Source organism: Geotrypetes seraphini, chromosome 1 (genome assembly GCF_902459505.1).
Source record: "Geotrypetes seraphini chromosome 1, aGeoSer1.1, whole genome shotgun sequence".
Lineage (NCBI taxonomy): Eukaryota > Metazoa > Chordata > Amphibia > Gymnophiona > Dermophiidae > Geotrypetes > Geotrypetes seraphini.
Genome location: NC_047084.1, coordinates 169474514 through 169501127, shown reverse-complemented (window position 1 = coordinate 169501127; position 26614 = coordinate 169474514). Strand labels below are relative to the sequence as shown.

General features: G+C 41.9%; 1 protein-coding gene across 5 annotated transcripts in view; it reads right to left on the bottom strand.

Moving 5' to 3' along the window:
- RAPGEF2 (Rap guanine nucleotide exchange factor 2) overlaps window positions 1-26614 on the bottom strand; it is a 651997-nt gene that overhangs the window by 281683 nt on the left and 343700 nt on the right. For all 5 annotated transcript variants that reach the window (XM_033941499.1, XM_033941509.1, XM_033941490.1 and 2 more), the window contains one exon: window positions 21737-21904. In XM_033941499.1, coding sequence (XP_033797390.1) covers window positions 21737-21904 — 168 coding nt within the window. The remainder of the gene's footprint in view (window positions 1-21736; window positions 21905-26614) is intronic.

The window sequence follows — 26614 nt, the reverse complement described above, 5'->3', positions numbered from 1 at the left end:
AGCTCCCCAAACTTGGAATTCTCTCCCCATCTATTTACGTGAAGAAATCAATCTAGACAAATTTAAAAAATAAACTGAAAACTTTCTTATTTAACGATGCTTTTGTAATCTAATACCATTGGTTTCTTTTAATTAATATTCAACAAATTTTTGGACCTAACTGTCTTTTCTCTTCACATAATACATTCAACTATTTTTCATCCCATCCTTTTGTGTTCTCCATTTTTGGCTTCCCACTCTGCTCAATTACATTGTAACTTCTTCCCCTACCTTCCTTTCGTTTCCAGTTTGTCTAGTTATCGTCTGTGTCTGGTCAGTTTTTAATTATTTTAAAATTTCTTTTATTCTGTAACTTTTATCCATGTGTAAATCACCTTGAATATAGACAAGGCGATTAATCAAATAAATATTAAACTTGAAACTTGAAACTTGAATTACTACTACAACTATTAATTATTTCTATAGTGCTACCAGACGTACGCAGTGCTGTGTGCTGTACAGAGTCACAAAAGAAGAAAACAGTCCCTGCTCAAAGAGCTTACAATCAAAACAGATAAGACAGACTAACAGTATGTCATGGATACAGTTAAGGGGAACGGTTAATCAGCTGGCTGGTTTGGTGGACAGAGGAGTAGGATTAAGGATTGAAAGCTATATCAAAAAGGTGGGTTTTTAGTCTGCTTTTAAACAAGGGAAGGGGCTTGGTGGACAAACTGAGGTAATTTATTCCAGGCATAGGGGCAGCTAAATGAAAGGAATGAAGTCTGAAATTGACAATGGAGGAGAAGGGTACAACTAAGAGTGGCTTATCTGAGGAACAGATACCAGGCATAAGGTGCAGTAACATAGAAGGGATGGAGTCTAGAGGTGGCTGCAGAAGAGAAGGGTAAAGATAAGAGAGGCATATTTGATGAGCAGAGTGCCTGGGGAGGGGGAGGGGGGGAGAGTGCAGAGAGATATGAGAGGAGAGATACTGAGGAGTCGAAAAGCGAATACATCTAGAGAGTTACCTCAAGAAGAAGAAGAAAAAAAGGGTTCAACTGGACCTCTTAAGTCCTTCTCACCAACTGTAAATTATCCTTTAATTGAGGGAATTATTTTTTTTTTTTAGTTAAGAGTGAATAACTTTTGCTTTTAACCTATTATGAAGTGTCAGAAGGTTAAATGCCATAGATCCAAGCAATGCACAGAAGAAAAAAGAAGCAATGGGTTGATAAAGCAGAAGATATTCCAAAGAAAAGGAGCAGCCAGTGGCTTCAGATGAAAGTGGCTTTTATTTGTATTTATTTATTTATTCAATTTTCTATACCGTTCTCCCAAGGAAGCTCAGAACAGTTTACATGCATTTATTCAGGTACTCAAGCATTTTTCCTTCTCTGTCCCGGTGGGCTCACAATCTATCTAATGTGCCTGGGGCAATGGGGGGATTAAGTGACTTACCCATTGTCACAAGGAGCAGCTTGGGTTTGAACCCACAACCTCAGGATGCTGAGGCTGTAGCTTTAACCACTGCGCCATACTCTCCTCCAACCTTTTTATAGCGATGTAGATCAAAACGCCCACTCATTTAGGTATTAGACTACACACCCGATTGTGTTTCAGGATATATAATGCTTTCCTCAGGGAAAATATAGCTATTATTCCTATAACACAGATCTCACCCATAGAAACACAGGAAAGGCATTTTAAGATGGCTTAAAATAACAGTCATGTTGTAGGCCTGAATGACTATAGAATCTTTGCAACCATGAATTTGGTTGATAAAGGAAAGGCTGAAAAAGAACGTGCAAGAATTTCTGATCCAAATATACTTCCGAATCTGGTGAATGGTCTTATCTTGCTTGGCTCTGGGGATCCAACTGTATGGGTAAAGGCTAGTGAGACTTATAAGAAATACAATGCTAAGTCCTTATCATTAATTTTCATAGGGTTTAAATTCAATAATGAAGGATCTGAGCATCTTTATCATCACACTTTGATTGAAGAATGCCCTCATTCTACTAATTTTGAATAGCAGCTTTTCTTAACTCATGTAACTGTTTCTTTGTATACTCAAGCTAGTTCCTTGTAAGCAGAAAGCAATTCTGATGTTTAAAATTTTCTCCATGTTCTCTCAAAATTACTTAGGTTGTGCTTTGAATAGTACCACTTCAGTGCAAATGAGGTCATATGTTATAGGAAAGGTAGAGGGATATATCAGTAAATATATGTACTCTGAAAAATATTTGAACACGTCTCTTGCATGTTGAACACGTCTCTTGCATGTTGAACACGTGTCTTGCATTTGAACACGTCTTGCACTTGAACACGTGTCTTGCACTTGAACACGTGTCTTGCACGTCTCTTGCATGTATAAATATAGTTCTGAGTCTAGGGAGAATACAAAATATGAGCATAATGATAATAGTGTCCAAGTAGCTCAAGCGAGAAGTAACAAAAATACATGGAGGGCTATGTACGTTAATGCACACAGTTTGGGTAACAAGATCCTGGAACTGGAAACAGAAATAAGGAATGCCGACCTGGATGTGGTGGCAATATCTGAGACCTGGTTCACGGACACCCATGGGTGGGACATGGTCATACCGGGTTAGAACTTGCTTCGCCGGGACAGGGAGGGCAGAATGGGAGGAGGTGTAGCATTATATACAAAAGATGACATTAAGGTCACAAGAATCGCAGACGTCCAGTACACTGGGGAATCTCTTTGGGTCAATTTGGCCAGAGGAAAGGACAAATGCCTGTATCTTGGTGTAATTTACAGACAGAAGATCGACTGTCGGATCCGGGCGGCTTTCCCGCAGAGGAGAGAATCCTGCATTCACCGTGGGCCTCATCTGGGGCAGCCTCCTTGGAGCGGCTGGGGCACGGGCAGTGTGTCTGGAAGGGAATGCATGGATGGGAGAACATCGCAGGGGAGGAGACATAGGCATCCTGGGACTGTCTGCCAAGTCTCTTCCCTGAAGAAGCCCTTTCTGGAAACGTCAATCGCTCCTCCTAAACTTACTTGTTCCACTTCATCACTGACGCTGAAACCGTGGATTGAAGACAAAGTTTTATTTTATTTTATTTTTCTTTCCAGCTTATGATTTATCTTTAATCTTATCTATTGTTCTGCCTTTTGTCTTTGTTTTGTTCTATTTCTATCATTTAAATTTCTCCAGAATTCTACTGTTCAACGGCTCCCCCTTCTGCTTCTATTCCTTTCTCTCCTCTCTTCTACCTTCCAAAGTATTTAGATCAATGCTGTCTTGTTAAAATGTTTATTTTATTTTTCCTCTAACTCTACTTTTCACTTCTCTATTACCCTCCAGGTACTTTAGTTAGATTGTGAGCCTTCGGGACAGTAAGGGAATTTTTCAAGTACCTTTCTTATTTCTAATCTTAATGTATATTTTCTGTAAACCGCTTAGAACCTAACGGATGTAGCGGTATATAAGAAATAAATTACATTACATTACATTACATTACCCCCAAGACAACAGGATGACCTAGATATGGAGTTAATAGGAGATATAGAGAATATCACCTTGCGTGGGGACACAGTACTGTTAGGCGACTTCAACATGCCTGATGTGGATTGGGACACACTTACCTCTGCTTCTGGCAGCAGTAGGAGGCTATTGAACTCTTTGAGGGGAGCACGTCTCAGGCAACTGGTGTTGGACCCAACAAGGGATCAGGCAATACTGGACCTGATACTTACCAATGGGGAAAGTGTCACAGAAGTCTCGGTGGGAGAAACACTGGCCTCCAGCGACCACAACATGATATGGTTCAATCTTAGGAAAGGCTTCACTAAACCTACCACACTGACCAAGGTCCTCAAATTCAAGGACACAAACTTCAAGAACATGAGAGAATTTGTTCACCAGGTGCTACAAAGCCAAGCAGAAACCAATAGCGTAGAAGAAATGTGGTCGACTCTGAAAGCCACCATACAGGAAGCGACAAACCGTTATGTTAAATTAGTAAGTAAACGGCGTATGAACAATAAGCCGCAGTGGTTCACTGCGGAGATCTCAGACCTCATCAAGAAGAAGAAAAAAGCATTCATCTCTTACAAACAATCAGGGAAACAAGACTCTAGAGCAGAATACCTGACCAAGTCTAAAGCCGTCAAAACTGCAGTCAGGGAGGCTAAATTCCACATGGAAGAGTCTCTAGCAAAGAACATCCAGAAGGGAGATAAATCATTCTTCAGGTACATCAGTGACAGAAGAAAAAACTCGGGAGGGATAGTACGTCTTAGGAAACCAGACGGAGAATATGTGGAAAAAGACTCGGAAAAGGCACAACTATTAAATGAATATTTCTGCTCAGTCTTCACCCGAGAAGCGCCGGGGCAAGGCCCTCAGCTACAGACAAGGGTTAGCTCGGCTGACCCATTTAGTAATTTCAAGTTTACACCCAGCAGTGTCTACGATGAACTGTCAAGGCTCAAGGTTAACAAGGCTATGGGGCCTGACAACCTACACCCCAGGGTGCTCAGGGAGTTGAGTGATGTCTTGGCGGAACCGCTGTCCGTGCTCTTCAACCTCTCCCTTAGTACAAGCAGCGTCCCATTGGACTGGAGGACGGCTAACGTCATGCCACTTCACAAGAAAGGCTCAAAAATTGAGGCAGCAAACTATAGACCGGTGAGTCTCACATCAGTATTGAACAAACTAATGGAAACCTTAATCAAACACCAATTAGACACAATCCTTGATGAGGAGAACCTGCGGGATCCCCGTCAACATGGATTTACTAAGGGGAGATCCTGTCAATCCAATCTGATCAGCTTCTTTGACTGGGTGACGAGGAAGCTAGATGTTGGGGAGTCCCTGGACATCGTGTACCTGGACTTTAGCAAAGCATTCGATAGTGTACCACACCGCAGGTTGCTAAGTAAAATGAGTTCTATAGGATTGGGCGAGACATTGACAAAATGGGTTGGGAACTGGCTTGGAGGTAGGCTTCAAAGGGTAATGGTACACGACACCCCCTCTGAAATGACGGAGGTGATCAGTGGAGTGCCCCAAGGCTCGGTCTTGGGCCCGATCCTGTTCAATATCTTCATAAGTGACTTGACAGAAGGGCTCCGAGGTAAAATAACATTATTCGCCGATGACGCCAAGCTAAGCAATGTAGTGGGCAAAAGCACAACGGACAAAAACTCAATGCCCGACAACATGATGCACGATCTACTCCTACTGGAGCGCTGGTCTAGGACCTGGCAACTCAGTTTCAATGCCAAAAAATGCAAAGTTATGCACTTGGGTAGCCAAAATCCATGCAGGACTTATACCCTTAATGGTGAGATCCTAACAAGAACGGTAGCAGAGCGAGACTTAGGGGTGATCGTCAGTGAGGACATAAAGGCTGCCAATCAAATGGAGAAAGCTTCATCTAAGGCAAGACAAATCATGGGTTGCATATGCAGGGGTTTCGTCAGCCGTAAGCCGGAGGTCATTATGCCATTGTATAGATCCATGGTGAGGCCCCACCTGGAGTACTGTGTGCAATTTTGGAGGCCGCATTATCGCAAGGACGTGCTGAGGATGGAGTCGGTCCAGAGAATGGCCACTCGGATGGTCTCGGGACTCAAGGATCTCCCGTACGAGGAACGGCTAGAAAAATTACAGCTATACTCACTCGAGGAGCGCAGAGAGAGGGGAGACATGATCGAGACGTTCAAATATCTCACGGGCCGCGTCAAGACAGAGGAAGATATCTTCTTTTTCAAGGGTCCCACGGCAACAAGAGGTCATCCGTGGAAAATCAGAAGCGGGAAACTGCGAGGTGACACCAGGAAGTTCTTTTTTACTGAAAGGGTAGTTCATCGCTGGAATAGTCTTCCACTTCAGGTGATTGAGGCCAGCTGTGTGCCTGATTTTAAGGCCAAATAGGATCGACACGTGGGATCTATTCACAAGGTAAAGATAGGGGAGGGTCATTAGGGTGGGCAGACTGGATGGGCCGTGGCCCTTATCTGCCGTCTATTTCTATGTTTCTATGTTTAATGTACAGCGTTGCATGTGTCTGGTAGCGCTACAGGAATAATAAATAATAATAGTAGTAACTTAAGCATCATTTGGGCCATCCAGATGATTGCATCATTTGGTTAAATATCGCTTAAGCTAGCAGCACTTGAGAAAAATATAAATTTGGATCAGATAGCAATAAAAAGTATTCAGATGGCCTTTTCTTTTTCTTTTTATTTTAAAGGTGATCTCTGTTAAATCAGTCAGACAATTTGACATTAACATGGACAAAGCAAGAGAAACTCCTGTACTTTTAAAGAAACTTTTTAAGACAAAAGATCAAAATTCCCCCACTCATCTCCTCCCCACCCCCATTTCTATGCAGGGGTGCTCATTTGAATCCCCAATTACCGTATATCAGAAATTTCAGTGCCTAAGTCTAATCTAAATTATTCTCTTGAAAAGCCACCCAGACTCTTTCCCACTTCACCATGGCTTTCCTTCTGATGGCAGTGAGTTTCTCCACCCTATAAATATATCTCAATTTAATCCACCATTTTTGGAATAAGAAGGTCCTTTCTTCATTTTCTTTTATATTTAGCTTCAAGTTTAAGGGTATTAAACTTCTGACAATTCTCATCTAGGTAGCTATTCCACTGAAATCCATACATAAACTATAGTCGATTAAAAATGCAGTGGTCCAAGTGATCGCTGGTAGTATATAAAGTGAGAGGGTTATAGCCCCACCTTAAAACGGTTTCATTAGCATGTGCAATTTCAATTTTTTTTTCTTTTTGCAAACTTTAAATTATAATCAAGCAAAAACAAACCTGTACAGAAAAGTCATGCATGATGATAATAATTAATAACCAACTAGAAATGTCACAAAGGAAAACAGAAATACCAATTCATAATTTGCTGAAGTCCACAATTTTAGGATCCAAAATGAAGATAACAGATAAAGAAGAAATTAACCAGTAGTCTCTTTCAAACAGTCCATCTTCATCAAATGAAAGCTATATTTTGGGAGTGGGATGGATTTATTGCTGGATCAGATCATTCAATCCTCTTTGTTACCATAAACCATAAAGTGAATTGTTCAAAGAAAGCATATTTCATAGGGTGAAGCTTAATAATACATTTACAAGGAAGTTTGAGAAAAAACACTTCCCCTTTCTGTAGTACACCTGTTTGGAGTAACAGGAATTGCTTCCATCTCTTCTGAGTCTTCCAATAGAGAATGACATTGTATATCTGGATTTTCAAAAGGCATTTGACAAGGTCCCGCATGAACAACTGCTTCAAAAAATTGCAAGCCATGGAATCGAGGGTGAAATACTCATGTAGTTTAAAAACTGGTTAGCGGGGCGGAGATCAAGATGGTGGCGAGAATGGACGCCCGAACGAGCGGCGCTGCTTACCTCGCCTGAACGGCATTCACATTGACTCTTCCCCCATTTCATCATGGGGAAGAGGAAGGGAGCTTCTCGCCCTAACCCTCCGGCGACTGGAGCCTTTCAGTGGATGGTCCAGACGTCGATTCAAAGCGCATTGACCCATTTGGGTGAAGAAACCCATTCCACTTTGGGGGAGAACCCGGGATTTTCGGGCACTCTCGGCGCAGGAAGCCGGGCGTCATTGAGCCCGGAGCAAAGGCTAACCCCTCCCCAACCCAGAAGTGAAAGGATGCAGGAGTCAGAGGGAGTCCTGCTTCCGAGAAATGGAAGTTTGGACACCTCTGTGAGAGGGGCACCTGTACGGGACTCTTTGGAGGAAAGAACAGGTGAACAGGGTCATCCAAGTCCCTGCATCAGAGGAGAAGAAGAGGTGAGAGACGCTTCGGGAGGGAGAACTGTAATTTTTGGGGAGTTGAGGAAGCCTGAGAAAATTGATATGGAAGCGCTCTGGTAGGCCATATCAATCATGGATTCCAACCTGAAACTATCTTTGTCTGTTTTGAAAGTGGATTATGGCACCATCCTTTCTAAGGTTGAGCAACAAGGGATTATAGTAACTCATTTAAAAGAAAAATTGGAGAAGCATGAAGAGGATTTGGGACAAATGAAAAGAGCGGAATTGGAAAGGATTAAAGAGAGTTCCTATAATTCACGTAAAATGGAGAATTTTGAGAACTAACTACGGAAAAATAACTTAAGAAGGTTGAATTTTCCAAAATGGTAAGGAAATATTTTCAGGAGACCTTGGCATTCCAACGGAGAATTTACCTCCAATAGTGAGAGCTTATTACCTGAATACTAAACGATCACAAGAGGAGTCTACTTCTATTGGAAAGCAACTGGCTCAAAATGTGGACATGGACTTAACAACTTATTTAGAAAACTCCCTTGAGGTTGTGACTGATAGAACTACCTTGATGCTTACAGTAGCCTTGGAAAGTGACAGGGAATTTATTTTGCGTTTGTATTTCCGTCATATTAATGACAAGTTTTTGGGCTCTAATGTACGGATTTTTCTTGATTTAGCTAAAAAAAAACCAGAGACGTAGAAAAGAATTATTGGACCTAAAACCAAGAGTTCTTGCTCTAGGGGCTACATTTCTTGATAAATTTCCTTCAAAATGTTATGTGCTATTTCAAAATAAGAATTTTCTATTTTTTGAACCCAAACAGTATTGGAATTTATTACTTCTAAAGAAGGTGTGGATACCATGATTAATTAGATATGACCTTCCATCTGATAGTGAAATGGATTATCTTATGTCGTTACTCTAATAATTTAATAGTTGATATGAAATTTATTTCCTTTCTTGATCTCCAATATTGTGGGCTAAATAAGAGTTAATATTACTTGTTTATATTTTATTTTGTTAATTTTAATTTCTTCATCTCTGATCTGTATCAAGTCATCATTGTTTACTTGTATTATTATAAAAATTCAATAAATAAAATTAAATATAAAAACTGGTTAGCGGATAGGAAACAGAGAGTGGGGATAAATGGACAATACTCAGACTGGAAAAGCGTCACGAATGGAGTGCCGCAGGGTTTGGTGCTTGGGCCCGTGCTCTTCAACATATTTATAAACAACCTGGAAATCGGTACGATGAGCGAGGTGATTAAATTTGTGGACGATACAAAGTTATTCAGAGTAGTGAAGACACAGAAGGATTGCAAAGACTTGCAACATGACAAACACGATCGAGGAATGGGCCGCAACATGGCAAATGAGGTTTAACGTGGATAAGTGCAAGGTGATGCACGTCGGTAACAAAAATCTTATACAGGAATACAGGATGTCCGGTGCAGTACTCAGAAAAGAGACTTGGGAGTACTGGTAGACTAATCAATGAAGCCGTCCGCGCAATGCACAGCGGCGGCAAAAAGGGCGAACAGAATGCTAGATATGATTAAGAAGGGGATCACAAACAGATCAGAGAAGGTTATCATGCCGCTGTACTGGGCCATGGTACGCCCCCACCTGGAATACTGTGTCCAGCACTGGTCGCCGAACATGAAGAAGGACATTGTACTACTCGAAAGGGTCCAGAGAAGAGCGACTAAAACGGTTAAGGGGCTGGAGGAGTTGCTGTACAGTGAGAGATTAGAGAAACTGGGCCTCTTCTCCCTTGAAAAGAGGAGACAGAGGGGACATGATTGAAACATTCAAGATAATGAAGGGAATAGACTTAGTAGATAAAGACAGGTTGTTCACCCTCTCCAAGGTAGGGAGAACGACAGGGCACTCTCTAAAGTTAAAAGGGGAAAGATTCTTTACAAATGTAAGGAAGTTCTTCACCCAGAGAGTGGTGGAAAACTGGAACGTTCTTCCAGAGGCTGTTATAGGGGAAAGCACCCTCCAGGGATTCAAGACAAAGTTAGACAAGTTCCTGCTGATCCGGAATGTAGGCAGGTAAGGCTAGACTCAATCAGGGCTCTGGTCTTTGGCCTAAGGGCCGTCGCGTGAGCAGACTGCTGGGCACGATTGACCACTGGTCTGACCCAGATGCGGCAATTCTTATGTACTTATGACAAAATTCATCATTATTCCCTTCCTAACTGTATCAGGAAGCTTCTTAATCTTAAGACTGAAACGACTTATCTCTCTATGTCTTCAGAACAACTTGAGAAGCCATTCCATATCAAAAAATAGTGCTAGTATCACCATTAATGTAACAGAAGAGCACTCTTCAGAATCTGAAGTTTCAAGTTAATTTGTAATATCAAATCTATCAACTTCCAACTCAGCATGTCTAAATCTTGTTGCAAAACTCTTCTCTATATAAACAAATACATTGGTGCAATTGGAGGCAGATTGTATTCCAAGACATTCAAAATGTCCCTTAAAATCCCTTAAACATCTCCTTTGCTGTTAAATTTTCTTAGGATGCTAATGATTTCAATCACAGATTATAACTATGATTAGACATTATCCAAGTATTCATTTTAAGTCTAATAGCTGAAAGATCTTTAACCAGAACAGCTAACAAATTCTTGAGAAATAACACAGATGCATGGAATAGTCTCCCAGTAGAGGTAGTGGAGACAAAGACTGTGTCAGAATACAAGAAAGAGTGGGACAGGCATGTGAGATCTTAGGGAGAGGAGGAGATAGTGGATGCCGAGGATGGGCATACTTATTTTTTATTTTAGTATTCACTTATAGCCTAAGCCATGGGTGCCCAAAAGGTAGATCACAAAGGCAACGTGAGTCAATCGCTGACTCGCGTTGCCTTTGCATTCTCCCTGCTTTCCCAATGCACCAGCAGGCCAGGCGCATGCAGTGACTGCACAAGCGCTGAGCCCACAAGCCTTTCTCCCCTCGCCCCCGTCAATTCGGAGAGGAAGTTCTGAGCCAGCCAATTGCTGCCTGCCTGGCCCAGAACTTCCTCTCTGATGTCAAAATTGATGTGGGGGGTGGGGAGAAGAAGCTTGTGGGCCCAGGGCTTGTGCAGTTGCTGCACACACCTGGCCTGTTGCGGCGTCGGGGAAGCAGGGTATGCAACATCAGCTAAATCGGCGGCTTGGGGGAGGACAGGGAGACAGAAAGAAAGAAAGAAAGAAAGAAAGAAAGAAAGGAGAGTGGGCAGGGAGAGAGGAAGAAAAAGTTGGACTCATGGAGGGACAGAGAGAGATGTTGGTTGGGGAATGGAATGAGGTCTGGAGGAGAGGAAGCATGTAGGAGGCAGAAAGAAGGGAAGATATGTTAGATGCACAGTCAAAAAGACGTGCAACCAAAGACTCATGAAATCACCAAACAACAAAGGTATGAAAAATGATTTTATTTTCAATTTATTGATCAAAATGTGTCCATTTTGAGAATTTATATCTGCTGTCTACATTTTGCACTATTGCCCCCTTTTACTAAACCGCGATAGCAGTTTTTAGCACAGGGAGCCTATGAGCATCGGGAGCAGCATGGTGCATTTAGCGCAGCTCTCTGCGCTAAAAAACGCATTCACGGTTTAGTAAAAGGGGAGGGGGTATATTTGTCTATTTTTGTATAGTTGTTACTGAGGTGACATTGCATATTTTAAAGTCATCTGCCTTGACCTCTGAAAAAAAAAAAACCAAATATAAATGATAATTAACATTTTCTCTACGTACAGTATGCTTTGTGTTTTTTAAAATGTTATTGTTGGTAGATCATTTTAACTTGGTCATTTTAAAAGTAGCTCACGTGCCAAAAAAGTGTGGGCATAAGCAGTTTATATTCAGGTACTCTAGCATCTTCCCTATCTGTCCAGCAGGCTTACAGTCTATCTAATGTACCTGGGACAGTGGAGGATTAAGTGACTTGCCCAGGGTCACAAGGAGCAGCGCAGGGTTTAAACCCACAACCTTAGGGTGCTGATGCTGTAGCTCTAACCACTATGCTACACTCTTCATCATTAATTTAGAATACATCCAAGTCAGTTCTAAATTGTATTGAGACATCTGGTTTTCCAGTGTTTTTTGAATCTTCTGAGCTAGCTCATTTATATGAGAAAACAAACATTTAGTTAGTTCAAAGACAGCGTCTCAAATTGTCTCCAGATATAACAGTAGGGCAAGTCAGAAGTATAAAGGGACCAAGTAAACCTGAAACCCCTTCATGACTCTGAACTGGAAACATGCTGTTGATTATCCCTAGCAGTAGCTTCATCAGGCAAAACAGCTCCTCGGGGCTGCCTCTCCCCTTCCTGGTAGACCAGCACAGAGACCTGAGCTTCCTCAAGGTGACAGTATTTTCTTGAATTAATGCCACTACTGCTGACATAGGGAAGCTCTGTGTCTGGATCTGCAAGAGGAATCACTCTCCAGCCTAAAGTGATCGTGATCCCCGTCAAGGATGCATCATTCACTCTCTCTGGGGACTGCATCATAACCAGGGACTGCTCAGACCATTTCTCTAGAACTGAATGCCACAATAAATATCTGTCCTTGGGTACAGAATGAAGGGGTGTGGCTGGTCAATTGGACTAATTGTTTCCTTTCCTTTTACCCACTCAGGCTCAAACCGTAATCCTGAAAGCCTAGCTAGTTGCTGCCATCTGGTTTCTTGCAATTTCAAATATTAATGATAACCTTGAGAATTTTAAACAATGAGGGTCCACCTTACTTAAAGCACAAACAAAAGCAAGAAGTCACCATGCTCATCATTCCCCTACTTGTTCTATGATATCAATCCAAAAACTTAACTGCATTCTGCCACTGGCTGCAATGAAACTGGAATTTTCATGTGGCATTTCTTTCTTATGCACCCTTCTTCTCTCAAATGTTCACATATGTACCTAATATATATTTACTGTGGATATTCTGTAAGCCAGACTAGCCAGGTAAGCCTCAAAGACAGAATTGAGAACCACTGGTTTTAGCACAATGATTCTTCATTTATAAGTACCTAATAATTTTCTCCTATATTTATTATTTTTTCCAGTTCAGCATGGCCATAACAGTACTTGCCCCAAAGGCTACATATCATGGTTTACACTGGAACACACCTAGATCTGGTGACTACGTATAAAGTAAAGAAGTGGTTCTTGAACCTGTCCTGGGGAACCCTCCAGTCAGTCGAGTTTTCAAGATATCCCCTAATGCATATGCATAAGGCAGATTTGCATGCCTGTCACCTCTATTATATACAAATCTGCCTCATGCATATGCATTAGGGATATCTTGAAAACCTAACTGGCCGGGGGTCTCCCATGACAGGTTTAAGAACCACAGAAGTAGAGAATGACGGCTGATTTTCTGTCCACCCAAGGAGTTATACATATAAGCTCCAACCAGCACTGAATTAGGAGCCTGGCCCCTTGAACTTGAATCCAGATCTTTCACATGGCAGTGTATACCACTTACCACCACCAATTCTCAGGGCTGGCCCACGCTGTTCCTGAGGACTACAATTAATACTTTAAACTAACATTCTCTAAATGCTGTAACACACACATTCCCTTCTGTCTCCTGCAGAACTTTCCCATGCCCTTTTCCTGTTCTCTAGGGAACATATACAACTGAAAATCAGTACAGGAAAAAAGTTAGAGAGAAAAATATACATATTGTATTCCACTGCATTAGTATATACTACATGCAGATGTATACTAGTGGCATGAACAGCTGTCTCCAAGTTTGGCTTACTCAGAGTAATAAATTAGGATTTCTGATTTTAGGTTTTAACTCACAAATACTAACAAAAAAACAGCAAATGGGAAACAATTAAAATAGGTGGTTATTGAATGAACATACCACACACAAAAAAACAAACAGCACTTTCCCCTACTACTCTCTCATCATTCCACTGGCCTGTCCAGTATCCTCCTTTCAGTTTGCTGCATTGTCTCCTCCTAAATGCTAAATATTTTTAATAAATATATTGAAACTTGCAAATCTAAAAATCTATGTAGTTAAACATTCATATTTGATTCCATAAATAAAGTACATAGTAAAAGTACCTGTGGCATGAGGAAACTTTTCACAGAACTCCTAACTAGCTTCAAAATAAACAGCTAAACGTACAATTTATAAAACCCTATGAAAATAAACTCTACATCAGGGGTGCCCAACGCGTCGATCGCGATCGACCAGTAGCTCAGGAAGGCAACTCGAGTCGATCGCACTCGTGTTGCCGTCCTGATCTACGGGCCGATCAGCCTTCAGTGTTCTCCCTAGGGCCTTTTAGCTGGGCGGTCCGCCCAGCTGTCATCTGCCGCTGCTGAACATTAAAAAAAAAACCAAAAAAAACCGGCTTGGAGATTTCAGCCCCTAGCGAACTTATGCTCCGGGCTCTAACGTGTGCGTGCAGGCTTCTCTTCTCTTCCCTCCGAAACCGGAAGTTATGCCCGGGGAGGGGGGGAGAAGGGAAGCCTGCACGCACATGTTGAGAGCCCTGAAGCAAGCGTTCGCTACGGGCTAAGGCGGGAGACAGGTCAGTGAAGCATTTCCTCTTCTTGCTGCCGGGTCCTGCCTACTTTCTGTTTCCGCGAAGGCAGGACCCGGCAGCATTTCCCCCAACAGTTCCTCGCGATGCTGGTCGGCCGAAGCAGGGAGAGGTTGGGGCGGCGTCGGCTTTTGGGCCTGTTATTGGCGTCGGCTTTCAGGCCTGTTATTGGTGGCGGTTTGGGTCCTGGTCCCAGATGGCAGTTTGGGTCCCCGATGGCAGTGGCAGTGTCTTGGGGGAGGGCAGGGAGAAAGAAAGAAAGAAAAAGGGCAGGCAGGGAGACAGAAGGAAAGAAGAGAAACAGAAAAAAAGGAAAGGGAGGCAGAGAGAAAGAAAGGGCAGGGAGAGAGGAAGGAAAAGTTGGGGGAGGGATTGAGGTGTGGAGGAGAGGAAGCATACAGGCTGAAAGAAGGGAAGAAAGACTGGATGCACAGTCAGAAGAAGAAAGTGCAACCAAAGACTCATGAAATCACCAGACAAGGTAGGAAAAATGATTTGATTTTAAATTTAGTGATCAAAATGTGTCTGAATTTATATCTGCTGTCTATATTTTACACTAAGGTCCCCTTTTACTAAACCGCAATAGAGTTTTTTAGCGCAGGGAGCCTATGAGCGTCGAGAGCAGCGCTGGGCATTCAGCGCAGCTCCCTGCGCTCTAAAAACTGCTATCGTGGTTTAGTAAAAAGGGAGGGGGGTATATTTGTCTATTTTTGTATGGTTGTTACTGAGGTGATAGTGCATAGAGTCATCTGCTTTGACCTCTTTGAAAAACCCTGGAATAGGAATGATAATTAACATTTTCTATGCGTACAGTGTGCGTTGTGTTTTTTTTAAATTTTATTGTTGGTAGATCATTTTGACTTGGTCATTTTAAAAGTAGCTCGCAAGCCCAAAAAGTGTGGGCACCCCTGCTCTACATCATAAAGCGAGCCACCTTTGCCTCTGCTGGAAAGGTAGGCAACAATGGTCCTGGAGAGCTACAACTCAATTGGGTTTTAAATTGTTCATAATGAATATGCATGAGATTGATTTGCATGCAATGCTTCTACTACATGCAAATAAATCTCATACATATTCATTGTAGACATCTTGAAAACCTGACTGGGTTGCAAGCCCTCAAAGACTGTAGTTCCTCACCCCCTGCTCTAATGCATACTAGAAAGTTTCACAGCAATTCTTTGAAATCAAACGCTTGTAAAATAGACTATCAAGCTGTTACCATAAATGGACTCTTCTTCAGCTGCTAGTGGAATGTGTGAATAAACTTGTTCATGAGAATGAAAGTAACAAAAGCATAAATTAAGAACTTTTTTCCTTTATTTTATTAGGAAATAAGAGACAGCACAAAGTGGAGATGGCAAAAAATAGGTTTGACCACAGGTCCAAAATGGTAAGATTTAGCACAATGCCTGTTGTCATGGGTCCTATAAAATGATAAACATGAACTATAATCAACTGCAACATAAATAAATATGCAGCTATGAGACAAATTGTATAAATTTAAAACACTTTATAAAAATTACATGAATTGAAAAAAAAATTTGCTAACATTGATTGTATGCAAAAGAAAAATATTTTCTTAAGCTGTGATGCGCCTCCTTTTAAACTGGTACTCTTTATAGTCTGGTCCATTATGAGACCTTACCGCAATCTTTTTTCTAGTAGAAATGCATAGGAGACTTGAACCAGTGGGTTATTCACCTCTACTTGCTCCTCAGCTCATACCAAAGCAGTTGACAACCACTACAACGGGAGGAAAAAAGAGGAAGGCATGGGGAACTCCCCGACAAAACCAAATCTGCTCTGCTCTTAATCAACTACAGTTAAAGAAAACCAACGGCAATAGAAACATTTAAAAAAACAAGGTGAAACTCAACCAGCCACCTACCTGAGTGCAACCGGCACTAACATTTATGTAGTTCCTGCAGTCTCCCATTTGCCACAACATTCACTTGTTCACCTTCCCCTCTCTAAAATCATGTCACTTCAAAAGGTTCCTTGACAAAACTTTCTCCTTCCAGGCAGCCAAACTTAACCCTTAGCTAGCTCAAATTATACTCGAGGCTCCCATCTACCTCGCCTTCAGAAAACAACTCAAAACACACCTATTCCATGAACAGAACCCTTAACACCTTCCGCCACCTCCCTCCCCCCCCCCACCTTGTACTGGAATCCCTACCTACTCCTTCTTACTGTACTCTCCGAACTCCAATGACTTCATTGTTTGTAACTTCTGTTTAACTGACTTCCGGTCAGCTAACTCTGTTTAACTGACTTCCTAACTTCCACGACTTCTTCATTTGTAACTTTGTTTAATTGATGTGAACCATCTAGAACTCTCTGGGTATGGCGGTATACAAAATAAAAGTTGTTATTATTATTATTATACATAATATAGAACCATCTAAAAAACCTCTCAAGGAGGATATCTATGGACATTATGGAGATCTTCTGTGTATTCATCACTCTTCAGACCTGACAGGAAAAGGTCAAGCATCTAGAAAATATATACATGTCTGAGACAGTAAGCAGGCTTTACCGAAATCTGACAGGCAGGCCTTCAAGACTTATATGCCTTTCTACTACAAAGAAGATTATTGAGATAAGAACCTAATCTTCTCTTCTAGTGCAAAAGACAAAAGTCTTGAACCAGTGGGACATACCAAAGCAGTCCCCTGAATCTAGGGTGGGGTAGATGAGCCAGTCTAGGGTGGGGTAGATGAGCCTGCTGCTAGCACCAAGGACCCAAAAACGGCGTCACCCACTCTGTAAAATTTTGTGAAAGTATGGAGGGTGGACCATGAAGCCACCCTACAAATCTTGGGCGAAACTGCCTTGGACTCTACCCATGAAGACACACTCCTCAAAAGACTGCACTTTCAAGGAAATCGGTGGTTGCTTACCACATCCAATATACGCTGAAGAAATAGCCATATGAATCCATATGCCTTTTGCACTAGAAACACTGTTACCATATGCTTTATCATTTTATTGATATTATCAGCTTGTCAATCTACTCATAAGATTTTTTTTTTTTAACATTTATGTCTTATAGTTCCATATACTGCATATTTAAGTTACATTTCATTATAGTTCATGTTTATTATTTTATAGGGCCCCTGATGTGGGCACTGTGCCGAAACATAACCATCTCAGTTCAATTAATAAATATTCTGTCATTTGAATCTGTGGTCAAGCCTGTTTTTTTGCCTCATCATGGGATCAAAAAAACAAAGGTGGCAAGCAAGATGTTCAAGTTCAATTAACAGAACTATTTATTAATAAAAGTCTCAAAGTAAAAGCCACAAACTGAAGACTAAAGGACCTTAGTCTTCAGTTTGTGACTTTTACTTTGAGACTTTTATTAATAAATAGTTCCGTTGGTTGAACTTTGACATCTTGCTTGCCTTTTTTTGTTTGTCAAGCCCGTTTTTTTGCCATCTCTGTTTTCTGCTGTACTTTCTTTCCAAACACAAAGAAAAAAGTTCTTAATTTTTGCTTAATTTGTGTCTCATCAACAGGTTTATTCACACATTCACTTACACCTGAAGTAGCTACCTTTTCTGTGTTATAAATTCAAAGTCCACTGATGCTGATAGAAGTCATAAGACTAATGATGCTCTACTTTTACCAGTATGGGAGCTTGTTAACATTTTATTCTTTTTTGGTGCTTGTCAAAAGGTGATGTACTTGTGATCCTGGAAACTAAGGGGCTGAGTCTGAAAGTGGCGCTTATCGTGGCAGGCGCCTATAAAACGGGTACCTGTTGCAGGTTAATCACTGACAGATGCTGCTTCCAGAATTATGGTTGATGGGATTCTAGGCACCAGAAATGTAGGCCAGGGTTACACAGGCCTACATTTCCGGAACTTAAAGTCCCATTAGAATTGCGACCAGTGATGCTGAACTCCGGCACCATCCCCTAACCACATCCACTTCCAAGCTTCAGCATCACTCTGCACCGCTAGCTACCAGGGGGGCTTAGGTGCCAGTCCTGGAAGCTTTTTTCCTTGTATTTTCTTTTTAATTAGTTTTAAATATTTAGTCAATTACCGCCTCATTTAGCACCAATTAAAACAATTAAGTTACGTGGCAGTAGGATGCCTATCGCTGCCTAACTTTCAGTGTCCCAGTGAGAATCCAGGCCTAAGTTTATCCATTAATCTGTACAAGCACTGATCATAAAAATATCAGTGGTCTTCAATGCAAGACTCACGGGACAATGGCAGTCTGTAGGGACCTCTTTGGGAGCTCCTTCCATTTTTGGCTTTGTATCTCTGCTCCCTGTGGGTCTGGGGATTTCTTCCACCTCCCCCCCCCATCCCTGCCAGGTCCTGTAAATTTTGACTCTTCATTAAAGATTTAGGCAGGCTGACATTAGACAACCCGGAGGGCCTACTCTCACCACATCCAACAGCATCATCCTGTTGCCACGTAGGCAGGACTGGTGAAATAAAGGCTTCAGGACTGCCTGCTGTTGGCCTGAATTAATCACTGAGGAAGACTGCGTGTTTACTGCATTCAGGGAGAGGTAGAAGAAACTGCCAGATCTGTGGGAGGAGAAGGGGGAAAGAGGAAGAGGAACAAGAGTGAAATGCTAGCTTGGGGGAGGGGAGAGAGTGGAAAGCAATACTTGCTCTGGAAAGGGGGAGATGGGGAGAGAGATGCTTGCTCTGGGAAGGGGGGATAGGGGAGAGAGAGAAGGAGAGAGATGCTTGCTCTGGGAAGGGGGGATGGGGAGAGAGAGGGAGAGAGATGCTTTCTCTGGGAAAGGGAGATAGGGGAGAGATGCTTGCTCTGGGAAAGGGGGAGGGGGAATAGGGGAGAGAGATGCTTGCTCTGGGAAAGAGGGATAGGAGGGAGAGAGTGGATAGAGAGAGGGAGAGAGATGCTTGCTCTGGGAAGAGGGGAGACAGGGGGAGAGATACTTGCTCTGGGAAGGGGTGATAGGGGAGAGAGATGCTTACTCTGGGAAAGGGGGATGGGGAGAGAGGGAGATGCTTGCTCTGGGGAGGGAGAATAGGGAAGAGAGAAATGCTTGCTCTGGGGAGGGGGGAATAGGGGAGAAAGAATTGCTCTGGGGGTATAGAGGAGGGAGAGATGTAAAATTATGAGCAGACCTATAAAAGACAAAAAGCTTTTGGCATTTTGATTGTTGATGATGTGCTTTGCAGTTCATTAATTAGAGCTGAAATGTTTGCAAGTATTGATTATTTTGTAGTTCTTCTTTGTCAGCTGCATTGCAGGTAGATTTTTATTCTGGTACTGTATTAAGTACTTTTTTCTTCTAATAAAGATGTATTAAATACTTTTTGTTTTATTACAAGTTGGGGATCGAGAGTGAGTGAATCAGACAAGGAATTTGAGGTAGAGAGACTGGTGGTACACAAGTACAGGGTGGGAAAGGTTTGGTAGAAAGTAGTGGTATAAGGCTTGGTACAGATATGCTTTTGAGAGAGATGTAGGCTAGCGAGGATGGATGTCACTGACACACGCTGGTCAGCAGTGTTGCAATCCCATGTGGGAACATACTTGGCAGTTCTCCTACAGTTTATTTAGATCCAAAGTGGCCCCCGCTCAAAAATTAGTGAAGACTGTCCTATATGGTCCTGCTCATATAGCTTTAGAGCAGCAAACTATAAAAATTAAAGGGCAAACTCTATAAGAAGTGCCCAAAAGTTAGGCGTCTACTTAGGCACTGTTTAGCGTGATTCAAGTAAAATTGGGTGCTGTTTAGTGAATCGCGCTGAGCAGCACCTATTTGGGCTCCTATTTTGGAGGCGCCCAATAAATAGGCCAGCTCTAGGTACAACTAAAAGTTGGGCGCCCATGCGAGCACTTAAGCACGCTTAAGAGCAGGGATTCTGTAAGAAGGCGCCTAACACATAGCCGCGCCTAACATGCATACCGCCTATTTTTTCAAAGGCCGCCTAAATTTTTAGAGGCACCTTGTTACAGAATCGCGCTTTCTTGATAGGCGCCTACGTTTCAATCAGTGTTGATTAAAAAGCCTAATTGAGCTTGTTATTCAATTTAGAGAGGCGCCTAACTAGGTGGGCGCCTCTGAAATAGGTACCTAACTTTAGGCGCTGATTACAGAATTTGAGACTAAGTGTAGTAATCTTGGCCCTTTTTATTCCAGCAGTAGTGTTGTTTATGGTAGTGAGTACAGACATCTACTGGAAACCGATTTGAAACTATCTAAATCATGTCACATAGGTAAGCAAATGGCTTTCAGTTACAGACTGAACTTGGATTCTGAGATAGGGAAAAGTATTCCTAGACTCTGTTTTTCACAGACGATCTGTTCTGCTCAGAGTACACTGGTCTTCCACCACATTTGTAGGGTTATAAGTGAGAGTGTACCACCCCAACTTTCTCAAAAGTAGCTCACTTGCCAATCAAATTTCCAGAACAGAGTCCATAAAGCAAAAATATGTAGCAAATAGCAGAACTGAATGTAAAGTAAAACTGTAGAAAACATACTTTTCCAGCAGCACAAGGCACAGTCCAGTATTTTCACTGCAACCAGAATACCACCACTACTACCCTGTTTCAAAACAGGATGGAAAAGTAAACTATATCTGAAATTTACAGTAAGGATTCTCCTGTATAAAAGTCTAAAAATGTTGGGGTATAAATGTGATTTACATTCTAGTCATTTCTAGTCATATGGAAAAATCTCTAATGACAAGATGATATGGAAGAACAGATATACACAAACACATAGGGAGAGGAGAAAAATAAAACAATTTTATAAGGGATGACAAGCAGTATCTAGGTCAACAGAGACAGAGGATCTTTTAAACCATGTTTGCTGAATTTGGGAGCCAGAGGCTGTTAGGTTTGAGGACTATTTTTGCAAAGTTTAATTTATGCAAACCTGCTGACAAATCTAATTAAAGAGCTCAAGCAGCCAAAATGGCAACCATTTTTTTTAGCTCTAAAGCTAAAACAGAATTCCACTGACTGCTTGACAATAGAAGCTCCTTTTACTAAAGGATCTGTCCTTTTACATTTTAAATTATACTCGTTAACAAAACTGTCTAATAACCACCCCCTCAAAAAAAACAACCTGCCATCACTAAAAAAAATATAGCTTCTAAAAAATTGATTCTGGAATTGCTAATCTCACAGTCATATTCAGAGGCTACAACAGCCACTGGATACAAAACTGGAGGACTATTTTATGACTTGAAATCATGTATTTTATATACTAATTACTTGTTTTATGTCTGTGATGGCATGAGCAAGTCAGGGCTATACAGCACTAAGCATACGAGTAATTACGTTTCATTTGAAAAAACAACATTGGCACACTGCAACGTGAAAAAGTCAATGTTCAATTAACCCCTCCTCAAACAGTACAAATCAGATTTATTCAGGTTACTTACGGTATGATAACCTCTTGGTAGAGGTGGCTTGCCCACAGGATAAGGATCCACAGTATCAATAATCGTTTGTCGTTCTCCTTTCTGGTTAATTTTCCTAAATCTCCTTCGAGACTGTCTGTGAGATGCTTGGCGTTGAAAATATTCTTCATTTTCATCCATATAGTCCACCTGTAAAAACACACACGATAAGGGTCCATTATCACTCCTAAATACATTTCAGACTCCATATACTGTAATATGGCTCAATATAACACAGGACTGCTTCTAGTGCAGCCAAGGGTTGGACCCCCTTTTTATTATTATATATTTTCACTGTAAATCCCATATAATGTGAATTCCCCTATAATGCAACCAAATACCTTGGACCCAACATCTACTGTAGATATTCTTACATGTGGATGATGGCATCCATGGAACCCGGCATGGACCAACTAAGTGATCTGTCACTTTAAGAGATTAAAAGACTACCTGTACCATGAATGTGCGAGTGCCTTCCCACCCGCTGCCAGCTCACAGGACCATTAATTCAATAGCAAAGCTTAGAAACCATGAAGGGGAGGTGAGTGGGTTATGATAAAATCTGCCTGCTGTCCCTAGATAAACACCTGTTACAGGTAAGTAACTGTGTTTTATCCCAGGACAAGCAGGCAGCATATTCTCACCAATGATCATGGAAGCACACAAATAGGAGTGCGCATGCGCGAGTTAGCCTTTTATCATATAGGATAGTTCCATTGGTTGAACTTTGACATCTTGCTTGCCTTTTTTTGTTTGTCAAGCCCGGTTTTTTTTGCCATCTCTGTTTTCTGCTGTACCTTCTTTCCAGCCCAGGTAAGGATCCATGGGGTCATGTACTTCTAAAGAGCAAAATGATACGGGAAATCCGGGTCTCCTAAAAGGTGTACATAAATGGGCCACCGCGTGCGCGGATGGCCGGACAAGATGGACCTCGGTCTGATCCGGTGATGGCATTTCTTATGTTCTTATGAATTGTTACGTGATATTTTCTGACAAGAAAGAGGGACCTAATGGTATTGTGCTTAAGAATCGTGGCAAGGGAGCTTTAGTCTCTATCCCTCGATGGCGTCAAATTACTGCAGCAAACCAGAGATTACAGTTCCTGATTAATGGGACTTTTTTCTATAGAGAAGTTAAGAACTTAAGAATAGTTTTACTGGATCAGAACAATGGTCCATCTATCCCAGTATCCAGTTTTCATCACACTGTTAATATCTTTCATTATCAGGTCAAATATGTGGCCCACACTTTCAATCTTTCCTCCTGTGCAGTCTGCTTACAACTGTGACTGCAACTCACCAAGGGTTTCTTTTAACCCCTATCCCTCTTACTGCTCAGGAATTAAGCATATGTGGTTCACAATTTTTCTGATGTTTGGAATCTTACATACATTGAGATCCATGCCATCAATCCTTCCCCTCTTTTTAAACCTCCTTTTTGTTTCCACAGAAGTGGAACCCATTCTACACCTGTCATATTGTGTTCTTTTCTAATTCTATTATCCAGGGGTACATGGGTGCTTTGTTATAAAGGATGTCTGTGAGGGGACATGATAGAAACCTTCAAAATCTTAAAGGGCATAGAGAAAGTGAATAAGGACAGATTCTTCAAACTGTGGGGAGCCACAAGCACTAGGGGTCACTCGGAGAAATTGAAAGGGGACAGGTTTAGAACAAATGCTAGGAAGTTCTTTTTTACCCAGAGGGTGGTGGACACATGGAACACGCTTCCGGAGATGTGATAGGCCAGACCTCGGTACAGAGGTTCAAGGAAGGTTTGGATAGGTTCCTGGAGGATAAGGGGATAGAGGGGTACAGATAGAACTTAAGGTAGGTTATAGAAGTGGTCAGAAACCACTTCACAGGTCGCGGACCTGATGGGCCACCGCGGGAGCGGACCACTGGGCGAGATGGACCTCCAGTGGAGGCAACTTCTTATGTTCTTAAGTTTCCCAGGGGAAATCAATCTGATTTGTATCAGTTTCAGTCTTTTTATTCTAATGGTTCAGCTATGGGTGTTCCTTTGGATATCTGGCCTAATAATACTTTTGTATGTCCTATCTTGGGTTACTATAATCCTGCAGCCATTAGTTTTCCTTCTGCCCACAGGAAGCTCTATCATTCCTATTTACTCAAATGCTCCACTCCACACCACAACTGTTTTAATTTCACCAGTCTATAGGATCTAGAATCACTGCTTTGGGCGGCCATTATTTTGTCTGTGGGAACCGTGCTTATCACAGCTTGTCTTTTGATTGGGATGGAGTTTGCTATCTGGCTACCCTACAATTGCCCTGGACCTTTGTACCATATTCTAACCTGTCCCATCTATCTACAGTCACTTGTTCTAAACAAGGAAAAATCTATATTTTACATTAACAAAGAAAATTAACTGTTACATATAATATCAGAAGGAAATTATGCTTATATACAAAATATTGAGTCCCCACAACTGAAAAAGATCAATCTTGATTTGCAATCCCTTTTGAAATTACCTTGTCATGTGATTCAATAAAGTGGAGGAGGAGAAACCATTCAGTGCAGATAGGTAAAACAAGAGATTACTCAATTTAAACCAGCAGGGGTGCCTTCCAGGAGAGAATACTTTTAAAACATACAAGATAGGAGGCTGATTCCTGGTGAAGCTTGAACAGTGTTGCTTAATTAAAGAGATTGGAGGTAATGCATAGAGGAACTTGCCTCATCAGTTGAGCAGAAAGGCATCCATTACCAGGTGATTAGGAGTGTGGAGCCTGGGGCAGAAAAGAGGGAGCTTGTAATTGTAGGGGGAAGCAAATAGGTTCACTTGTACAGTTGCAGAATTCTGCTCAATTTGTCAGCCAATACGTTCTGTTTTCCTGCTAGGGAGACTGCTTTTAGGAAAATGTTGCGAGCAATGGTCTAGGACCAAATTTGGATAGCCTCTTGGCAGAGACAGCAAGATCCTGTTCAACCCTGTATATTCACGCTGTACGTGGCTACTTGGTTGTCTGTTTGAACCAGTACTACTTGGTTGAGGAGACGATCCTGGAACGTGAAAAGGACATTGTGAATTGCTCCTAGTTCCAGAAGGTTGATGTGAAGAAGTGTCTCTGTAGAACTCCAAGATCCCTGGTTGTGGAGACAGTCTAAGCGAGCTCCCTATCCTAACATGGAAGCATTTGTCATCAAAATCTTTTAATGAGGCGGTACTTGAAATAGAAGTCCTCTGGAGAAATTGGCTGGTGTCACTTACAAGTGCTGGGACAGAAAACCAACTGCATGAGATCACTGAAAAGATAATGCCCACTAAGGATGTCTGAGGTGAAGTTGGGCAAATGGAACCTCACATACTGTGGAGGCCATGTGACCTAGAAGTTGTAACATGTGACATGCTGTCAGGCAGCGATGAGAAAAGACTTCCTGGCAGAGTTAAAGGAGTGTGGTGAGTCTCTGCTGAAGGAGGAAGGTACATGTCTGGTTTGTGTCCAGATGAGTCCCAACAAACTCTGAAGGCTCCACGGAGCCTACAGTGAAACCGCCCCCTCTAACCCGGGCGTGAGAGCCAGCTCCACCCCCCCTCGGTGATACCATATCTCGCCTGAGAGAACGGTGCGCAGCCGTTCGGCGCGCCGGCTAAGCAACTGAGCGAAAAGCCCAAATCCAGAACAAACGATAAGTACCCCTTACAGTTAGAATCTGCATGTTTAGTCTATATATACAACCATATATTGCCGATTCAGTACGTATTGCCAGCATGTACAGCCGGATAACGCATGTTCATTAGGTATAATATGTAACCGCATGTTGTAACCGACTATTGCATGTACAGCCGGATAACGCATGTTCATTAGGTATAATATGTAACCGCATGTTGTAACCGACTATTGCATGTACAGCCGGATAACGCATGTTCATTAGGTATAATATGTAACTGCATGTTGTAACCAACTATTGCATGAATAGCCTGCAGTTAATGCATGACCAATTATTGCATGACCAATCACTGTCTATTTTACTGCACAACCAATTACTGTCTGTTACTGTATGACCGGGTACTACTTGTACACTCAGCCACAGCTGTCTTACCCCCTATACTTAACCTGTTTCCACTATATACCGTATGATTACCCTCCTACCCCAGATATAAGCTTTAACCATTTACACACCGCAAGCTATCCTCATACCTAACCTGCTCCCCCATTTCAACTCAGTTCCTCACACTAATACATTACATTACATTACATTAGGGATTTCTATTCCGCCATTACCTTGCGGTTCAAGGCGGATTACAAAAGGTTAGTTTAACAAAAAAACAGAGTTACAATGATTTGCTAGAGAGGTAAGTTGTAGATCTTATAAACATTTAGCAGGTTGTTGAGGGTGAGGTGGTTTGTAAAAGAGTTAATAGGTGGTCATATGCACACCTACCCTATCTCCTGGCTCAGATCAGTCGAACTAACTAAGCCCTCCAACCCTCTCCAACTCCTACACAACCAGCCAAAACAAGACCTTCATCAAATCACAGTTCTAAACACCACCCGCAAACACCGCAAACCTCACAGGAACAAGATCTGCAACAGAAACACAAAAAAACTAACATATTCTGAAATCCCTACAGCAAACAGTCACGAAAACATTAAGGGATACTACCTAAATACCCGTTCCGTGAGAAACAAAGCCCACATAATATATGATTGGATACTACAAACAAAACCGGACCTCCTGTTTCTGACAGAAACATGGATGAACTCCGACACTGACACTATCATGAAAGAAATCCTACCTCAGGGATACAAAATCATCCCACTATCAAGAAACTGGAAAAAAGGAGGAGGACTAGCGATCATCCTAAAAGAACACTTCAACTACATCAAGACAG